This window comes from Arvicola amphibius, chromosome 3, assembly GCF_903992535.2.
Source record: "Arvicola amphibius chromosome 3, mArvAmp1.2, whole genome shotgun sequence".
In the NCBI taxonomy this organism is placed as follows: domain Eukaryota; kingdom Metazoa; phylum Chordata; class Mammalia; order Rodentia; family Cricetidae; genus Arvicola; species Arvicola amphibius.
Genome location: NC_052049.1, coordinates 154,916,486 through 154,933,013, shown reverse-complemented (window position 1 = coordinate 154,933,013; position 16,528 = coordinate 154,916,486). Strand labels below are relative to the sequence as shown.

General features: G+C 40.4%; 1 protein-coding gene across 2 annotated transcripts in view; it reads left to right on the top strand.

The window, feature by feature from the left end:
• Window positions 1–16,528, top strand: part of Cep162 (centrosomal protein 162) — a 73,644-nt gene that overhangs the window by 26,051 nt on the left and 31,065 nt on the right. For both annotated transcript variants that reach the window (XM_038323840.1, XM_038323839.1), the window contains exons 12-18: window positions 1,263–1,545; window positions 3,133–3,394; window positions 8,770–8,888; window positions 9,166–9,393; window positions 9,939–10,079; window positions 11,594–11,706; window positions 13,654–13,759. In XM_038323840.1, the coding sequence (XP_038179768.1) occupies window positions 1,263–1,545; window positions 3,133–3,394; window positions 8,770–8,888; window positions 9,166–9,393; window positions 9,939–10,079; window positions 11,594–11,706; window positions 13,654–13,759 (1,252 nt within the window). The remainder of the gene's footprint in view (window positions 1–1,262; window positions 1,546–3,132; window positions 3,395–8,769; window positions 8,889–9,165; window positions 9,394–9,938; window positions 10,080–11,593; window positions 11,707–13,653; window positions 13,760–16,528) is intronic.

Here is a 16,528-nt window from a genome sequence, read left to right as displayed (position 1 = left end):
GACCTTGTGGTTTACTGGTGTTTAACCAAATATAAGACATTCCTTGGAAATACAGTTCCCAAAATGTAAAAATAAATAAATAAATGATGTAGCCAGGCATGGTGGCACATGCTTTTAATCTCCAGCACTAGGGAGTTAGAGACAAGTAGATCTCTGTGAGTTCAAGGCTAGCCCGGTCTACAAAGTGAGTTCCAGGACAGCCAGGACTGTTACACAGAGAAACTCTGTCTTGAAAAACAAACAAAAAGGTGTGTATCAATGTTCTCCTGCATATAATTCAGTGTACCATGTGCTCCCTGATACCCATGAAAAGCCAGAAGAGGGCACTGACTTCCGTGGAACTGGAGCTGCAGGCAGCTGTGAGTCACTCTGTGGGTGCTGGGAACTGAACCCAGGTCCTGTCCGAGAGCAGCAGTGTTCTTAACCACTGAGCCATCTCTCCAACCTGTTTCTGACATTTTTAATACTTGTCTAGTTTGTTTTAGTTCATTAAATGGTTTAATTTTAAAATCCTGGTGATTTTTATGATTTTATTTTGAAATTTCATTATGCTTTTGGTATTTATACTCCTTGATTTCTTGTCCTAAATTATAGTCAATTTAGAGTCTTATGGAAATATATATAAAATTTATCTACTTCAAATACATGTTGATATAATCCAGGCAGTGGTGGCACACGCCTTTAATCCCAGCACTACGGCAGAGGCAGGTATCTCTGTGAGTTCAAGGCCAGCCTGGTCTGCAGAGCGACCAATATAGCCAGAGCTGTTACACAGAGAAACCCTGTCTTGAAAAACAAAACAAAACATGTGTTGACTTAGTAAGAAATTGTGGGTAAAAATTACTGTGCTGCGTTAAAATTATCCGAAATTGGTGGGGCATAATGGCACAGGCTTATCATATCAGTAGCTGTCAGAGGTGGAGGCAGGAGGATCGGGAGTTTGGGATCATCTACTAATACCAGCACTAAGGCAGAGGCAGGTATTAATTCTGTGAGTTAGAAGCCAGCCTGGGCTCCATGAAACCCTGCCTCAAAAGAACAGAAAAAAAGTATAAAGAGTTACGTGATAACCGGTGAGTATCCTAGGCTAACTGGTGTTGTGTTGTGTTGTGTTGTGTTGTGTTGTGTTGTATGGCATGTTTAACAGTGTAACTTCATTTGAGTAGTTACAGCTCATGTCTGTACAAATGTGGGTGGATAACTGAGGAACTTGAGGACTTAGGTTACATGCAGTTTTTACTGTGTTCTACTTTGTTCTGTAGCCTTAAGAAAGCAGCTGACAGTAAAGAAGAGGAATCTTTGAGCTCTTTACCTCTTAAGATGAGTGGAAACACTGTGTCTCAAGACCCCACTCACGTGAGCCACTTTCTTCACAAACATGAGGAGAACGTGGCTTTACCCAAGACAGCAGGTGAGAGCATGGGTGGCGGCTGTCCAGCGTCAGCTGCTATGGAGGATCCTTTGGACAAAGTGTACCTTGAGGTTTTGAAGAAAAAAACAACTGTTGACCCTTCACTATTACCTCAGGATGACAAAACCAACCAGGTAAGAAGTATGCACTTAAGCTGTGGGGCTGCTGCCGTCAGCTGTGGGTGGGACTTCTTACAGACCTCCAAGGTCAGAGCCCGCCAGATCACTCACTTCCTTTTTCTTTTATTCTTTGCCCATACCTTACATCCCTACCCCTGTTCTCCCTCCCCCCACTCTTCCCAAACACCCCCCGACTTCCCTTCTCCCCCAGAAGCACTTTTTCTCTGTTTTTCTTCTTAAAAGAAAAAAAGAGCAGGCCTTCCAGAGGTGTAACAAACTCGGCATAACAAGTTAGAATAAAACTAGATACAAACCCTCATAGCAGGCTGGATGAGGCAACACAGTAGAAGAAAAAGGTCCCGTGAGCAGACATAAGAGTCAGAGACACCCCAGATCTCACTGTTGGAGTCCCACAAGAACACCCAGCTACACAACTGTACATATATGCAGAGGGCCTAGCTCAGCCCCATAAAGGATCCATGACTGTCTCTTCCATCTCTGTGAGCCCCTATGAGTTCCGCTTAGTTGAATCTGTGGGCCGTGTTCTCCTGGTGTCCTTGACCCCTCTGGCCCCTGAATGCCCCTCCCTGCCCTCTCCAGGTTTCCCCTGACTCAGTCTAACATTTGCCTGTGGGTCTCTGCATCTGTTCCCAGGGGTTGCCAGATGACACCTCTCTGATGACAGTTGGGCTAGGCACTGATCCATGAGTATAGCAGGATGTCCATTCCCTCTTGCCTTTTCCTTCTATTTCCTTTTGGTAACTAGTTTAAGACTTGGATCGTTTCAGAAAACAGTCTCTGCAGCTCAGGGCTCTCCTCCTCAGTCTGCACCATAGGAGAGTTGGCATTTATAGGATTGTGATCAGCAACTGTGACAAATGCACATTTCATTGTTCCTTCTTTCCCTGTTTAGCTTGGTTCCAGTATTTTATTTTTACTGTCTAATTTAGTATTTGCTATGAAGCATCTCATTTTTGTAGATGTGCTGTGTAACTATATTGTTACGGTGATAAAATACTCTGAAAAAGCCACTTGGGGAAGAAAGGGTTTGTTGGCTGATAGTTGAAGATACAGCCTGTCTTGGTGGGAAGTCAAGGCAGCAGACATGAGAGAAGGCGAGAGCAGTGAATTCCAGATGCAGCACAGTTCCTTTTCCTTTCCCCTTCTGTGAAGTTCAGGACCCCAATCAGGGAAGGAGAGCCTCTCATAGCAGGATCCTAGGCCTGTCTCCCACCCAGACAATCCACTAACCATCACAAGTCTTGATATTTTTAATGTACCTTAAATCCAGAGAAAAGAAGGTACTATTTTGGTTTCATTTCAAAATACCTTCCTCCTTGATGTCTTCATTATTCCAGCAGCTACACACCTTACTCTCCAGCTAGCTTATTTTTACTTTAAAGTACTTTGTGCTAATGCTAACTGTGAAGATAGGCTTCAAAACACTGGAATGCTAATAAATTAGAGAACGTTGCTGTAGTAGTTTGCCCTTCACAAACCTCGTTATTTGCCAGTCACAATCTTGCCATGTGTTAATTTTTTTTTAACAATGGTAGTTGAAGTTCATTCCAATACTAGAGAGTTTGTTCTTATTGTATACAGACTTCAAAGACTCTGCTCAGTGCTGGGGAAGAGGGACCTGTAACTGGCAAACAGGTTCCATACAAGAAAGCCAGAAGTGCACCTCCTTTGCTTAAGAGAAAGCCACAGAGTGGACTGTATGTATCAACTCGGAATTCAGGCTACAGCAAACCTAGTTCACCACTCCAGTTATTTTCTGCTTTTGAAAAGAAATCTTCAAAGGACAATATAAAAAGTAAAAATGTGAGATCCATTCCCATGTCAAATCAATTCAGGAAAAAAGGTAAGAATACATTCCTTTTAAGGTAGAGTTTGACATATATATAGCATATTATTTCATTTTCTTTCTTTTTTTCTTTTAGAATAGTGTGTAGTGTATAGCTGTTGACCTAGGACAGTAGCAATGAAGATAGTGAAAAGGGGTTGATGAAAATAGGTTTAAAGGTAGAACCGATAATAGAAAATCTTGTTTGGGTTGCTGTAGTTTTTGGTCCGGGCAACTGCAGGAATGGAGCAGCCGCTCGCTGAGGTCAGGCAAATGGAGGTAAATTCTGGGCTGAGAGGATGGGGAGATGGCGACTTTGAGATGACCATTCTGACTCACAGTGATGAAGAGAAGGCGCTTAGATTGAAAGTCTGCCGTCCAAGCGGAAGTGTGAACTGAAGATACCATTTGAGAGCTTACGAAAGACTAGAAGAGGCGTTTTTATAAGCACTGACAGAGCAGGAGGATGTTCTTGTTACCTCTTTCTGTTGTTATGATACAAAAGCAAGTTGGGGAAGAAATTGCTCTCACTTACAGGCTACAGTCCGTCCTTGTAGAAAGCCAAGGCAGGGACTCAAAGCAGAATGCACACAGGTACACAGCTTACTGACCTGCTTGTCCTGGATTTCTCAGCTACCTTTCTTACACATCCGGGGTCTCCCTGCCTAGGGGTTGCACCGCCCACAGTGGACTCTTCAATTTCTTAGTAGTCAAGGAAATGCCCCACAGACATGCCATCCACAGACCAATCTGTTGGCAGCAACTCCTTAATGGAGGTTCCTTCTTTCCATATGACCCTTATGGCTGTGTCTTTTGGCAGCTGAAGCTATGACAGGATAACTAGAAGGTAAACACCAACAGGCTCACTCTAGCCAATCAAACAGAACAAAAAGGATCTGCAAGGCAGGCAGAGTGAGGGAGGGAAACCCTGACAGAACCTTCAGTCTAGGGAAGATGAAGCTCAAGGAGGGTCTCTTCTGCCATTTGGCTGCCCACAGGAGAAGAAGCTGAACTGAGAACTGCTCTTCAGTTTTAGCAAGTTGGTGGCCATCAGCAGTGGAGGTTAGTTTCCTTGCAGAGCTGACTGCAAGGCAGATTGAATGGGAGTAGGCAAGAATGTGGATAGAATTAGTGCTTCAAGTAATAGGACGTTCTGGAGGTAAGTTCTTGTTAAAGGCAGAAGATGGAGCAGAAGCTGACTTGGAAGGAGTTAAGAGACACTTGGGGGGCCACCACAATAGCACTGTGGGAAAATACATTTGCTACTCCAGCCTTAGCATCCTAAGTTAGTCCTGAAGGATAGAACCAGCTCCTAAAAGTTGTTTTCTGGCCTCTACACCTCCACATACTCATACACATACTGCTCATGTATGCCCTTAAGAAAGACTGAATGGAAAGAGAAAGAACGGACAGTGTGGTAGATGGAGGGAATACTTGCCAGGGCAGTGTCCTTGACTTAGAATATAATGGTGCACAGTAGGACTTGATTACCTAGGAATGTGGACAGTTCTGAGTTAGGAAATGTGGAAGCACAGGAAGAGAGCACCAACTGGCAGCTGGGTAGATGTGAGAGGGAGGAAGTATGAACGTTACCTCTGTCTGCTTCAGTCTTCTCAGAATCAAACACCATGCCATCACAGAGCAGTGAAGAAGGAAAGAAGGGAAGATATGAAGTACACTTCCAAATGATTACTGAGCTGGAGGTTAGCAGGTCATTGCATAATTGGAAATGAACCTAGGTCACACAAGTGTGAGTGAGCAGCTAAGAGCAAGGAACATTAAGGAACCAAAGCCAAGGAGTTGGCAGAGTATGAGTATGTTGAAGTCTTTGCAAATGAAGACAGGTGTCCCAGTGATTGAGAAGCTATCAATGTAAATGATGGGTTGACAGATGAAGACAACAATATTTTTATGAGTAGAGTTAACTAATATTCTAAACTTGTTTTCCATATTTCAAAATCTTAAAGTATTTGCGACTATCAAAATCAAAACACATTACTCATTTTTGTACTAAAACATGCAGTGATGGACTGCACCAGGCTTTTTCTTTTGAGCTTCCAGCCAGTTCCGAGATCATGACACAGAGACTTATGAATGCTTGGCCTTAGCTTAGGCTCATTTCTTGCTAGCTCTTATAACTTAACCTATTTTTCTTCATCTACATTTTGCCTCAGGACTTTTTACCTTTCTCTCTGTATGTCCTACCCTGTGTCTGCTGACTGCCAGCTGCCTCACGGGCCCAGGGTATCTTCCTCTCTTGCTCCCCGTTCTCTCCTTTCTTCTTATACCTGTCTGCTTGGCAGCCCCAGTTATCCGTCTCCTGCTTAACTATTGACTATTCAGCTTTTTATCAGACCAGTCAGGTGCCTTTGGCAGGCAAGGTGAAACAAATGTAACACCTCTTTACATCGTTAACAAAGGCTGCAGAAACAAACGTAGCACACCTCCACATAAAGTAATACTCCACAGCACAGACAGACGTAACACATCTTTGCCCAGTTAGAACATTCCACAACAGTGGACCTGTTCTTTCACTGAACTACTGTAGTATCTCCTTAGACTGTTCAGTATGGGTTTTTTGTATCTGTCTCTTTATTTCAGTTTTATGTGTTGCCAATCACTTCCTTCCCTTCTGTGAAATATGAAGTAATATATTCTGCATCCCCATGCCACCCAACCAGGGATTTTACTTTTTCAAGGTATATTTTCTCTTGCAACTATATCTCTTTCAGTTTGGAGATTTAGTTTTTGCTTCTGGTTATTAAGTAAATTGAATGTCTGTTACCGATTGACGTCAATGCGGAATTACTTTGGTTCATTTCTTTTTGATTGAATGTGATTAATGAATTGTTTCTTCAAAGAAGGCTTTAGAGTTCTAATTCTGCAGGGTTTTTCTGTTTGAATTTTCATATTAAAATTTTTCCTTTCTTAGGTAAGGGGGGAAATAGCAGATAGATGTCTCACAGAGGACTTGGTTCAGTTGCCAGCATGTAGCTCACAACTGTCTGTACCTCTAGTACTAGAAGATTGAGTGTCCACTTCTGGCCTCTTTGGGGCACCAGACACAGATATATATTCCATAAACACTCATACCTGTGGAAAAAAAGATTCAGGAATGGAAATTCTGTTATAAAAAGACTGGCAGGTTGAATGTCTACACACAGAACCACCTGTTTTGTAGCTGCTTGGTCCTAAGAGAGTCGTATGCTGGCAGGACACTCCTAGCCCTTGGTCATTGTATAACCTGCCAGTGATTGGAAGGGATCACATGCATCTACAGGGATTTAGTCTTTTTGGATGCTTTAAGACATTTATTATGAAACACGCTAAGTATTATGACGACTGTAAGGAAAACCTTTATATGCCTACAAAAAGATAGAAATGAATCTTTCTGTGAGGAAGTATTGAATTATTTCTTCTTTTAGCTTTTCTGTATTTTCCAAATATTTGAAGATAGTTTTAATTTAAGAAATACATTTAAACAAATCTTGAGGAAATAATTGTAAAAAAAAATGAGGTTATTTATTTACCTTTAAAGCAGCTGGATAGCGTTTATAGAGTGTTAAACCTGACACATTTGAATGTGGGCTCTAAGATTCCACAGAAGCTCTCACCTATTCCCCCTTCCTAGGGCGATGCATTTGCGTCCCTCTTAGGGTCCTTCTTGCCACCTAACTCCTCTGGGGCTGTGGATTGTAGCCTGGTTATCCTTTGCTTTGAGTGAGTACACACTGTTTGTCTTTCTGGGTCTGGGTTACCTCACTCAGGATGATTTTTTCTAGTTCCATCCATCTGCCTACAAATTTTATGATGTCATTATTTTTTACTGCTGAGTAGTAATCCAGTGTGTAAATGTACCACATATTCTTTATCCATTCTTTGGTTGAGGGGCATCTAGGTTGTTTCCAGGTTCTGACTATTATGAACAGAGTTGAGCAGATATCCTTGTTGTGTGACTGAGCATCCTTTGTGTATATGCGTAAGAGTGGTATTGCTCCTAGGTAAACTGGGGTGGGGGAAGGAGAGAGAATGGGGGATGAGAACGTGAGGGAATGGGATGGTCGAGCTGGGGAGGGACAGAGAGCAAGAACAGTAAAAGAGACATCTTGATAGAGGGAACCATTGTGGGGTTAGGGAGAAACTCCCAGGAATCCACAACAATGACCCTGGCTAAGACTCCTAGCAATAGTGGATAGGGTGCCTGCACAGGCCTTCTCCTGTAATCAGATTGGTGATTAACCTAATTGTCATCATAGAACCTTTATCCAGTAACTGATGGTTTTGAAACAGATGCAAAGATTCATAACCAGGCACTGGGCCGACCTCCAAGAGTCCGGTCAAAGAGAGGGAGGAGGGATTATATGAGCAAGAGGGGGTAAATTAGATCATGATGGGGAAACCCACGGAGACAGCTGCCCTCAAGCTAGTGAGAGTTCATGAACTGACAACTGGTACGTCTACATGTGACCAAATTAGGCGCTCTGAATGTGGGTGACAGTTGTGTGGCTTGGTCTGTTTGTGGGATCAGGGTTTATCCCTGATGCACGAACTGGCTTTTGTGGAGCCCATTCCCTATGGAGGATACTTCCTCAGCCTTCATGCAGTGGGGATGGTAAGGCCACGGGAGGCCTTACCCTCTCTGAGGAATGGATGGGGGGCGTTGGGGAATGTGGTGGGAGTGGGAAGAGACGAGGGAGGGGGAACTGCAGTTGGTATATAAAATGAATTTTTAAAATATTCCATAGAAGCATCTGCCTACATTGCTTGTTGCTAACCGAATAGTATATACTGGCTTCAGAATTTCATCTATCGTTGGAGTTTAGAAGTTACTGTGAAAGCAGAAATTTAGGCCAAATATATATTAGTCACATTCTTTTCTAATTTGCTAGATGGTGCTACTGGATTAGAACAGTATTGTTAGTCTTTGAAATCAGACTTAGGTTAGCTGTTATGGTATCCTCTGCAATGTACATTGCTCCATTGATGCTGTGATTCCCTATCACACACCGAGTCTCAAGAGTGCTCAAGACACAGTGACTCTGAACTAAAATTCTTCATGCTTACCAGCTGCTCTTTCTGATCCATTATGTGGCCATCCTGACTGTGATCCTCTTACAACATAATTTGTTAAAAGTGGTAAAGTCTTGAAATTATCCTGATTCATCGTCTCCTCACACTTATTTAGCTCCATCTGTGGATGTTGATTGTGGGTGACTGCTGGGGTGCAGTGACCACAGCGAAAGGACCATGGTGTGGCGTGGTGTGGTGCCGCAGCCTGTGTTGCGATTGTTCTACCTCCACATTGCCACTGTCCTCATTTATTGTCCATCATTGCTGAATGCACATTCAGCCTTACTTTTATGATTCTTCCTTCTATTGTCTGTAATATTTAGAAATATTATCTGGAACAAAACTCATCAAGCCTGCAGTTTTGAATAAGCCATCCCCGCAAAGTAAAGGTAGCCTAGCTACACCTAAGAGGCCAGATGACTCCACAGCTGGCTTCCAGACTGTAAGTATTGAAGTTCATATTAATATATATAATTTTCACATTTTAAAATCATTTTAAAACTAGATTATAAATGTGTTAATTGCATACTTAAGAAAATATCATAATTGAAGTTGATTAATGTATACAAATATGAAATTTCTCTTCCTATTCACATCATTCTCACTGTTTCTTTGCACTAGAGCATTATTGCCATGTCATTGCCAGTCTCTGTCTTTCTGTTTGGGTTCTGGTCTTAACCATGCAACTCATGTAATGAAGTCATGCTTCTTTTTTAAAGGAGCCTTCAGGATCCTCTGGTGAGAACAGAGAGAAAGAATTACTTATGTTGAAAAGAGCTCAGGACGCAGAGGAAAAATGGAGGGGCGCACAAGCCCTAATTGAGCAAATTAAAATCACATTCTCAGAGAAGGAGAAGGAGCTGGAGAACACCCTGGAAAACCTTAAGAGACAGCAGGAAGGAGAGCTTTTCAAACTGAACCAGGAAAATTACATTCTTCAGGCCAAGGTACCAAATGTACTATTCTGGTTTTCTTTCTTATTTCGTTCTTCTTTCTTTCTTTCTTTCTTTCTTTCTTTCTTTCTTTCTTTCTTTCTTATTTATTTCTTATTTATTAAAAAATAAATAAATAAATAAAATCAACTATGCTTCCTTTCAAATTCCTTGTTATCCTGGTTCCTGGAGCTGTTCGCGTTGTATTTGCCATATACAATACAGACTTGGTTCTTGGTTCTCTCCAGAATGAATTAAAATCAAATGGGGCCCATTTTGATGATTTTCCTGTATTAGCTTTTCTTTTAAAAACAAGTCAGTAGGTTCCTTATACCCTTCAGAGAAATGAGAGTTCCAGCAAGAGCTGCAGTAGAAGATCTAGAACCAGAGTCACAACTCACAGTGTTTGTGAGTTCTCTCACCAGCAAAGCACTGTGCTGACTTGACAGTGCTCATAGCACTCCCCAGGACGACCATAATGGAGGTTGTGTGGGTGTGAGAACCTCTCTATCTTCCTCACTTCTTTCTTTATTCTCTGCAATTTATTCATTTTCTTAAAGTTAAGTAGCTTTGAAGAAACAAGCAGAAAACAGAGGTGGATACAGCTTGGAGAAACATCTGATCCCATCACTGAAGAAAAACTGAAACAAATCCAAAAAGAAATACAAGAACAAGAGACACTTCTTCAGGGATATCAGCAGGTGTGACGGTTTTTCCAGCCTCTGACGGCTTTGGTTTTGACTCTTTAATTATAAATGTAAGGTATATTAAAATACTGCTGTAGTCATTTAACATGCAGATAGAAGTAAGGTAATAATTTGACTAGTGTTCTTCCCCGACCTTTTCCCTCTCCTCCTTCCTTCCCGCCCTCTCTCCTGTGCTCTGGAACTCACTGTATAGCCCGGGTGGTCCTCAAGGTTGTGATCCACCTCCAAAGTGCTGGGTGCAGGCATGTACTGTCTTGCCCAGTTGGCCTGCACATTTATTAGCCAGAGTAAAGTAGCTAAGAACATCAATTCTGGTTTAAATAAAAACCTAGTTTTAAATCTTAACTCTAACACCTGCTGTGGAGCCATGTCCAACCCTCTCACACTTCCTCTGTCTTTATGAGTAGGGATAATAAGACAAGGGAATAGTGAAATTCAAAATAAAACAATACAAACCAGCCCCCTAACCTGGAATACAGTAGCCAGCCAGAAACTGTTGCATGCTATTTTAATAGCCATGTTCCTTAGAAATGAGCATATTTCCCTTAGCTTCTACAGAGTTTGTAATAGGCCATGACGAGTCTTGCTATTGTTTTCAGCATATCAGTCTGCTCTCAAGTGCTGCTGCCTCAAGGATGAACTCATTTTTGTTTAGTGGGAGCTGTTTGTCGATAGCGGCATGTTTAAGATGTAGCCTCCTTCCCTTTTACTGTAATCTGAGCTCTGCGCCTCTCTTTATCAGCAGAGAAGACTGGGGAAAGCATTTTCACCACACCAGATGCTCTGCCTCAGTTTAGGGAGCTCATTGAGATCCTCATCCCCTGTCTCATCCTGCCATACCCAGAGGGACTTTAAGATTTCACAGGCCCCACGTATGTCAGCTGTCCCCTCAGAAGACAGTACACAAGTTCTTTGTGTGTGTTGACATGCCATCTGCCAGGCACTAGTTCACACATGCTGGGATAATCCATAGTTTTTGTTACCACCTCTTAAAAGCCTTTAGTTTTCAGAAAATTCTCAATATAAAGTGAGGTCAGTATGTCAGAGCTCTAATCACAGATTCGTTTGGTCCATATCTAATTACCGCACTGTTAGAAGTCAGGTTCCTGGAATTTTCCTCTAGTCCTGATGTTTTTCCTTTCTGGCCAAAACCAGAACTGGTATATAGTCCTGCTGGGCTTTCTCACCCTAGCCCACATGTAAGTGCTAGGCTTCTCCTCTCTCCCTTTTGCCTTTACTCTGGTAAAATTCAGTGTATCGCTCTGACATTAGACTCTTCAGTTTGGGGGAATTCTATAACTTCTTTGCAAGTTTCTAAAATTTTTAACATTTTAAGAGTTATGTCTAGAGAAGTTGCCTTCTAAGATAATAAAAGATATGTGAAAAGGATTTTATAAAATTAAAATCTGAGGAAATTGTAAAGACCACCTAAGTGACTTATCTACTCCACTTCATGGCACAAAGAACTGCTAACTTTTAGCTGAAATCATTTTTCTGTTTTTAAAAAGGAAAATGAAAGGTTGTATAATCAAGTAAAAGATCTCCAGGAACAAAATAAGAAAAACGAAGAGCGAATGTTTAAGGAAAATCAGAATTTATTTAGTGAGCTAGCCTCTTTAAAGTAAGTTCTTTTGAATTTCTGACACTTAAATATACTTAACTCTTTCTAAGCATATTGTTACCACATTAATAATGAGGGTTTTTCTTAGAAATGGTAAATGCTTTTACATGTATCTGTTTTCATTTGTACACTGATTTCCTGTCTCGTAAATGTTACATTGCATATCCAGAGGATTTTTCTTTCAGTAATTGATAGCTAGTATATACTTCAGTATTCTCAGTGTATCCATATGTGAGTTTGACGCTGCTTTCAAAGAACTGAAAATAGAGCACTTGCCTTTGTCGGTAGATAACTGGTCCCTAAACAATGATTTGATTAATAATACAAAAGTAAAAAATAAATCCACAGTATCACCTTGGCCTTAGGTTCTGTAGAAACAGAATAACTGTAGAATAACTCTGGAAAGAGAAAAAAAACATAATTCTAGGAAAAGAGAAAGAAAGTGAAAGAGGAGAGGGAGAGGATACAAAAGGTATGATCTGAGCTGGAACCTGGCTTCACCCTGAGGCCGTGAGGGAGCCCTAGAAAATAGACCAAAATAGACTATAGAAAATAGTCAAAGTTTGTACCTTTGACTGGAATGTAGCTGGGAGGCAACTCAGAACATCTTCTGGGTCAAAGGCTGTGGTTTAGATGAACTAACTTGTTCCAAGTAACAACCTATGAGTTGTTACTATCCAACAATCTGACACTCACCACAGAGCCATGGCCACCAGAGCCTGCTTACTCATGCCCAACCCTGGTCCATTATCTTACTAGTGGAAGAACAAACACCAAACCTACAAACAGGGACATATGAGGGCACTGTCTTCCACTAGGATATGACTGTTTAGTACATCATTCCACATAAATGTCCAATTATTCAGGATGCTTCCAGAAGTTTTGGTGACCATGAATATCACAGATACTAACCATATTTATTAACAGGCCCTCATTTTTAGATGACTTATAACATGAAAAGTGTAGCCATTCACATATACTGACCTTTCGTGTAAAACAGAAAAATATACACCCTGTAATAGACAGAAGTGACAGCTATACAGATTGGTGAACAGAGAGAAGGAGGGACGGAGACAGAGTGTGTTTTAATGTCCCTTTCTCTTGGTCAGAGTGGCCCCAAAGCCAGGTATGTTGATCTGATGCTTAAAGATACTTACACCTTCTTTTTAAGATGCTGCTCATAAGTATTTCTGGCAAAGATCCGATCTGAACTGGAGATGTAGCTCAGTTGATGAGGTCTGGGTTGGGTTCGTCCCCAGTACCACATGCACTAGTCCTGGTATACATGCCTTAGTTGCAGTACTCTGGAGGGAGGCAGGAGGCTTGGAAGTTCAAGGTCATACACAGCCACACAACAGCTTAGTCCAGTTTGAACTGTGTGTCAGATATTAGATAAGTAAACATAACTTTTAAAATACCACATTTTTACTACCTGGCTTCTAGAAAGAACTATTCCTAAATCCCAAATTAAGTGAACTTCCATGATAAAATATTAACAGATAATTATTTAAATAATTTATTTAAAACATTAGGACTATATTATCTTATAGAGATTTCTTGAAAAAAAATCTAAAATTTGAATCTGAGGTCTAGATATGTTTCTGGTTTTGTTTCTATGTATAAAATTGAGATTTGTATTTGTCAGACCAAAGGAATCAGTCAGCAGCAGTGAGACCAGGAGCACAGAAAGCTCTAGAAAAATGGTAACACTTCATTTTTTCTAGAATTAAAAGCAAATATTTTTAAATATCAATTAAATAAAAAATCTTAGTATTTCTGTTCTTCTAAAGTAGGAAGCACAGGCATTTCTCTCACGTCTACTTTTCTTTAACATGTCCATACTTTCATCTTTTTCCTCTAGTGATGATGTAGTGTGAGTTCATTAGAATATTATATACTAAAGGAATGCCTTGTCTTATAAAGCCTTTTTTTTATTTTGAAAATCAGAGAACAGGTTCACAAAAATCGTTTCCTGTCTCAAGTAGTTGAAAATGTAGAACCCATCAAAAACCAGAGTTTCACAGATCTGCTTGCAGAATTACGGGTGGTGCAGGTAAGTTGAACAAGGATTTAAACTATTGAGGTTAGTAAAGTTATCATAGAAATTCCAGTGTTACAGAAAATTATGTTTGTAATAAATATATAAATAAAAAAGATATTTAAAGATATTTAAAATTAAGAAGTATCTAAGATTAGCATTTAGTATTCCTGTGACTTTAATGTACAGAAAACCTTGGAAACTGGTTGAAATGGCCCCCACTCCACATTGTGACTCTCCTCACCATTTATCACACAGGGCCAGACCAGAGTCATTGCATTTGGAGCACATATATACTTTATTTCAAACAGATTCCTAGGGCTGTAAAGATGGCCCAGATGTTGGTAAAGAATATGTGGCTACTCTTGCAGAAAACCCAAGTTCAGTACCCACTTAGACAGTTCACAAATCACCTCTAACTCCATCTCCAAAAGATCCAGTACCCCTGCCATCCAAGGGCCCCTTCGCTGATGTACACACACACACTTATGCATGTAATTAAAAACAAATCTTAAAAAACAAATTATTCACTGTGGTAATATACTGTGTGCTGAAATAGAAAAACAGTAGGGAGGTAATTTCCTTTTCATCTTTTCCCCAAAGTACTCAGCGCACGTCTGAACAGCAGACTGTGTATTGTAAATATTGTATCCCAGATACCCAAGATAAGGTGGAGACTGGTTGGTGGTCTTAGTTCCCAGACAATCTCATTCCTGAAGTCCTTTCCTGTGCCTGTATGTTGAAGAGCACTGCCCATGTTTTCTTATAGCGGTTTCAGTGTTTCAGGTTTCAGACTGAGATCTTTGATCCATTTGAAGTTAAGCTTTGTGTAAGGTGAAAGATGGGGTCTAATAATTTTCATTATTCTACATATGGACATCCAGGTTTTTTAGTACCATTTGTTGAAAGCATGTTCTTCGGTGTGTATTTTTTGAAATCTTTGTCAACTACAAGAAGGCTCTAGTATTTGTATTCAAATTTGGGTCTTTTATTTTGTACAGTTGGTCTACTTGTCTGTCTGTTTATCCCGGTAACATGCTGTTTCTATCACCATGAATCTGTGTGTGTTTTGAAATCTAGAATGGTAATCCCTCCATTGTTCTTTTTGCTCAGAATTGCTTTGGCAATCTAGTGTCTTTTGTGGTTCCATGTGAATTTTAGAACTTTTTTCTATTTCTGTAAAGATTGAGTATAGGCGAAGACTGCTTGTCCATTTCTCAGCTGCTCAGACCTGAATTATCACAACATAGAAACTATATTAATTACAACACTGTTTGGCCTATTAGATCAGGCTTCTTATTAAGTAACTCTTACATCTTAAATTAACCCATTTCTATTAATCTGTGTATTGCCATGAGGCTGTGGCTTACTGGAAAGTTTCTGGGTCCTTCTCCTTTGGCAGCTACATGGCGTCCCTCCTAATCTGCTTACTTTCTCTATATATCTGTGTTCAGATTTCCTGCCTGGCTTCACTCTAAGCCATTGGCCAAAACAGCTTCTTTAATAACCAATGGTAATAAAACACATTCGTAGCATACAGCGGGGAATCCCACATCAATTGAGATGGAGACTTTGATTGAGATTACACTGCATCTGTAAATAGCTTCCGGTAAAAATGGCCATTTTCACAATATTAATGATACCAACCCATGAGAATGAGCTGTCTTTCCATTCTCTAGCATCTACCTCTTTCTTTAGAGGTTAAAAGTTTTCATTGTGTGCACAGTCACTCTCCAGGAGGGAAAGTCCTATTTGCCAGGTAGAACCCCTCATACGCTGTACTGACATAACACAGCCCTGTCTCTGCATAGACACAAACCCAGAGCAGAGTCCTTTAGGTATTTACTGTGGGTTGAATTCAATGACACTTTAAATTCTGGACTACTATAATGAAGTAAGCACTGCTAGATAGCATTTCTAAGTCAGAGTGATTAAACATACAGTATTTTCAGAAAGGTATATGGATTTTGAAAACTTGAAGTTCATACCCTTGAAAAGAAAAGACATCTATGGACTTACACAGATTAAACAATGAAATGAGTCTGAGATGTCTATAAAATCAAAAATGACATGATGCTTTATGAACATATTTATTTTCTTTTGTCGGACTTAATTTAAATCATAACATAGTATAATACAGGATTTGTGAGAATCTGTAGTTTTATTACTGTGAGAGCATTTTTAAGTCTGATGTAGTGTGTGTGTGTGTGTGTGTGTGTGTGTGTGTGTGTGTGTGTGTGTGTACACAGAGTACATGCCATGTGCTTATACCATAAAGTAAGCAGAAATTATAAACCAATTTCACAGAAAGTGAGAAGAATCTTTACATGGAGCAGTGTTGTATAAAACAGAGTTTCAAGTTTGTGTGGGCATAGAAGGAATTACTAGGAATCTCTTTTCTGGCTACACACTGGACTCTGAAGGGTAGGCGTGAATTTTGCAAACCAGAAGAGCGAACATAGTCCAAGTATTGACAGTGGTGTGGAGCACAGGGTATTTGGGGATTCACTTAGCTTTTATTTTAAATTTTAAATTATTCTTATTTTATTTGCATGAGTGTTTTGCCTGCATGTATGTCTATATACCACACATATATCTGGTGCCTATCGAGACCAGAGAGAGCATCAGATCCCCTGGAACTGGAGTTACAGATTGTTGTGAGCCACTGTGTGCATACTAGGAATCAAACCTGGGTTTTCTGGAACAGCAGCACGTGCTCCCAACTATCACACATCTCCTCAGCCCCTTAACCTTTATTTTAGTGCCCAACCCTTTTATGTAATT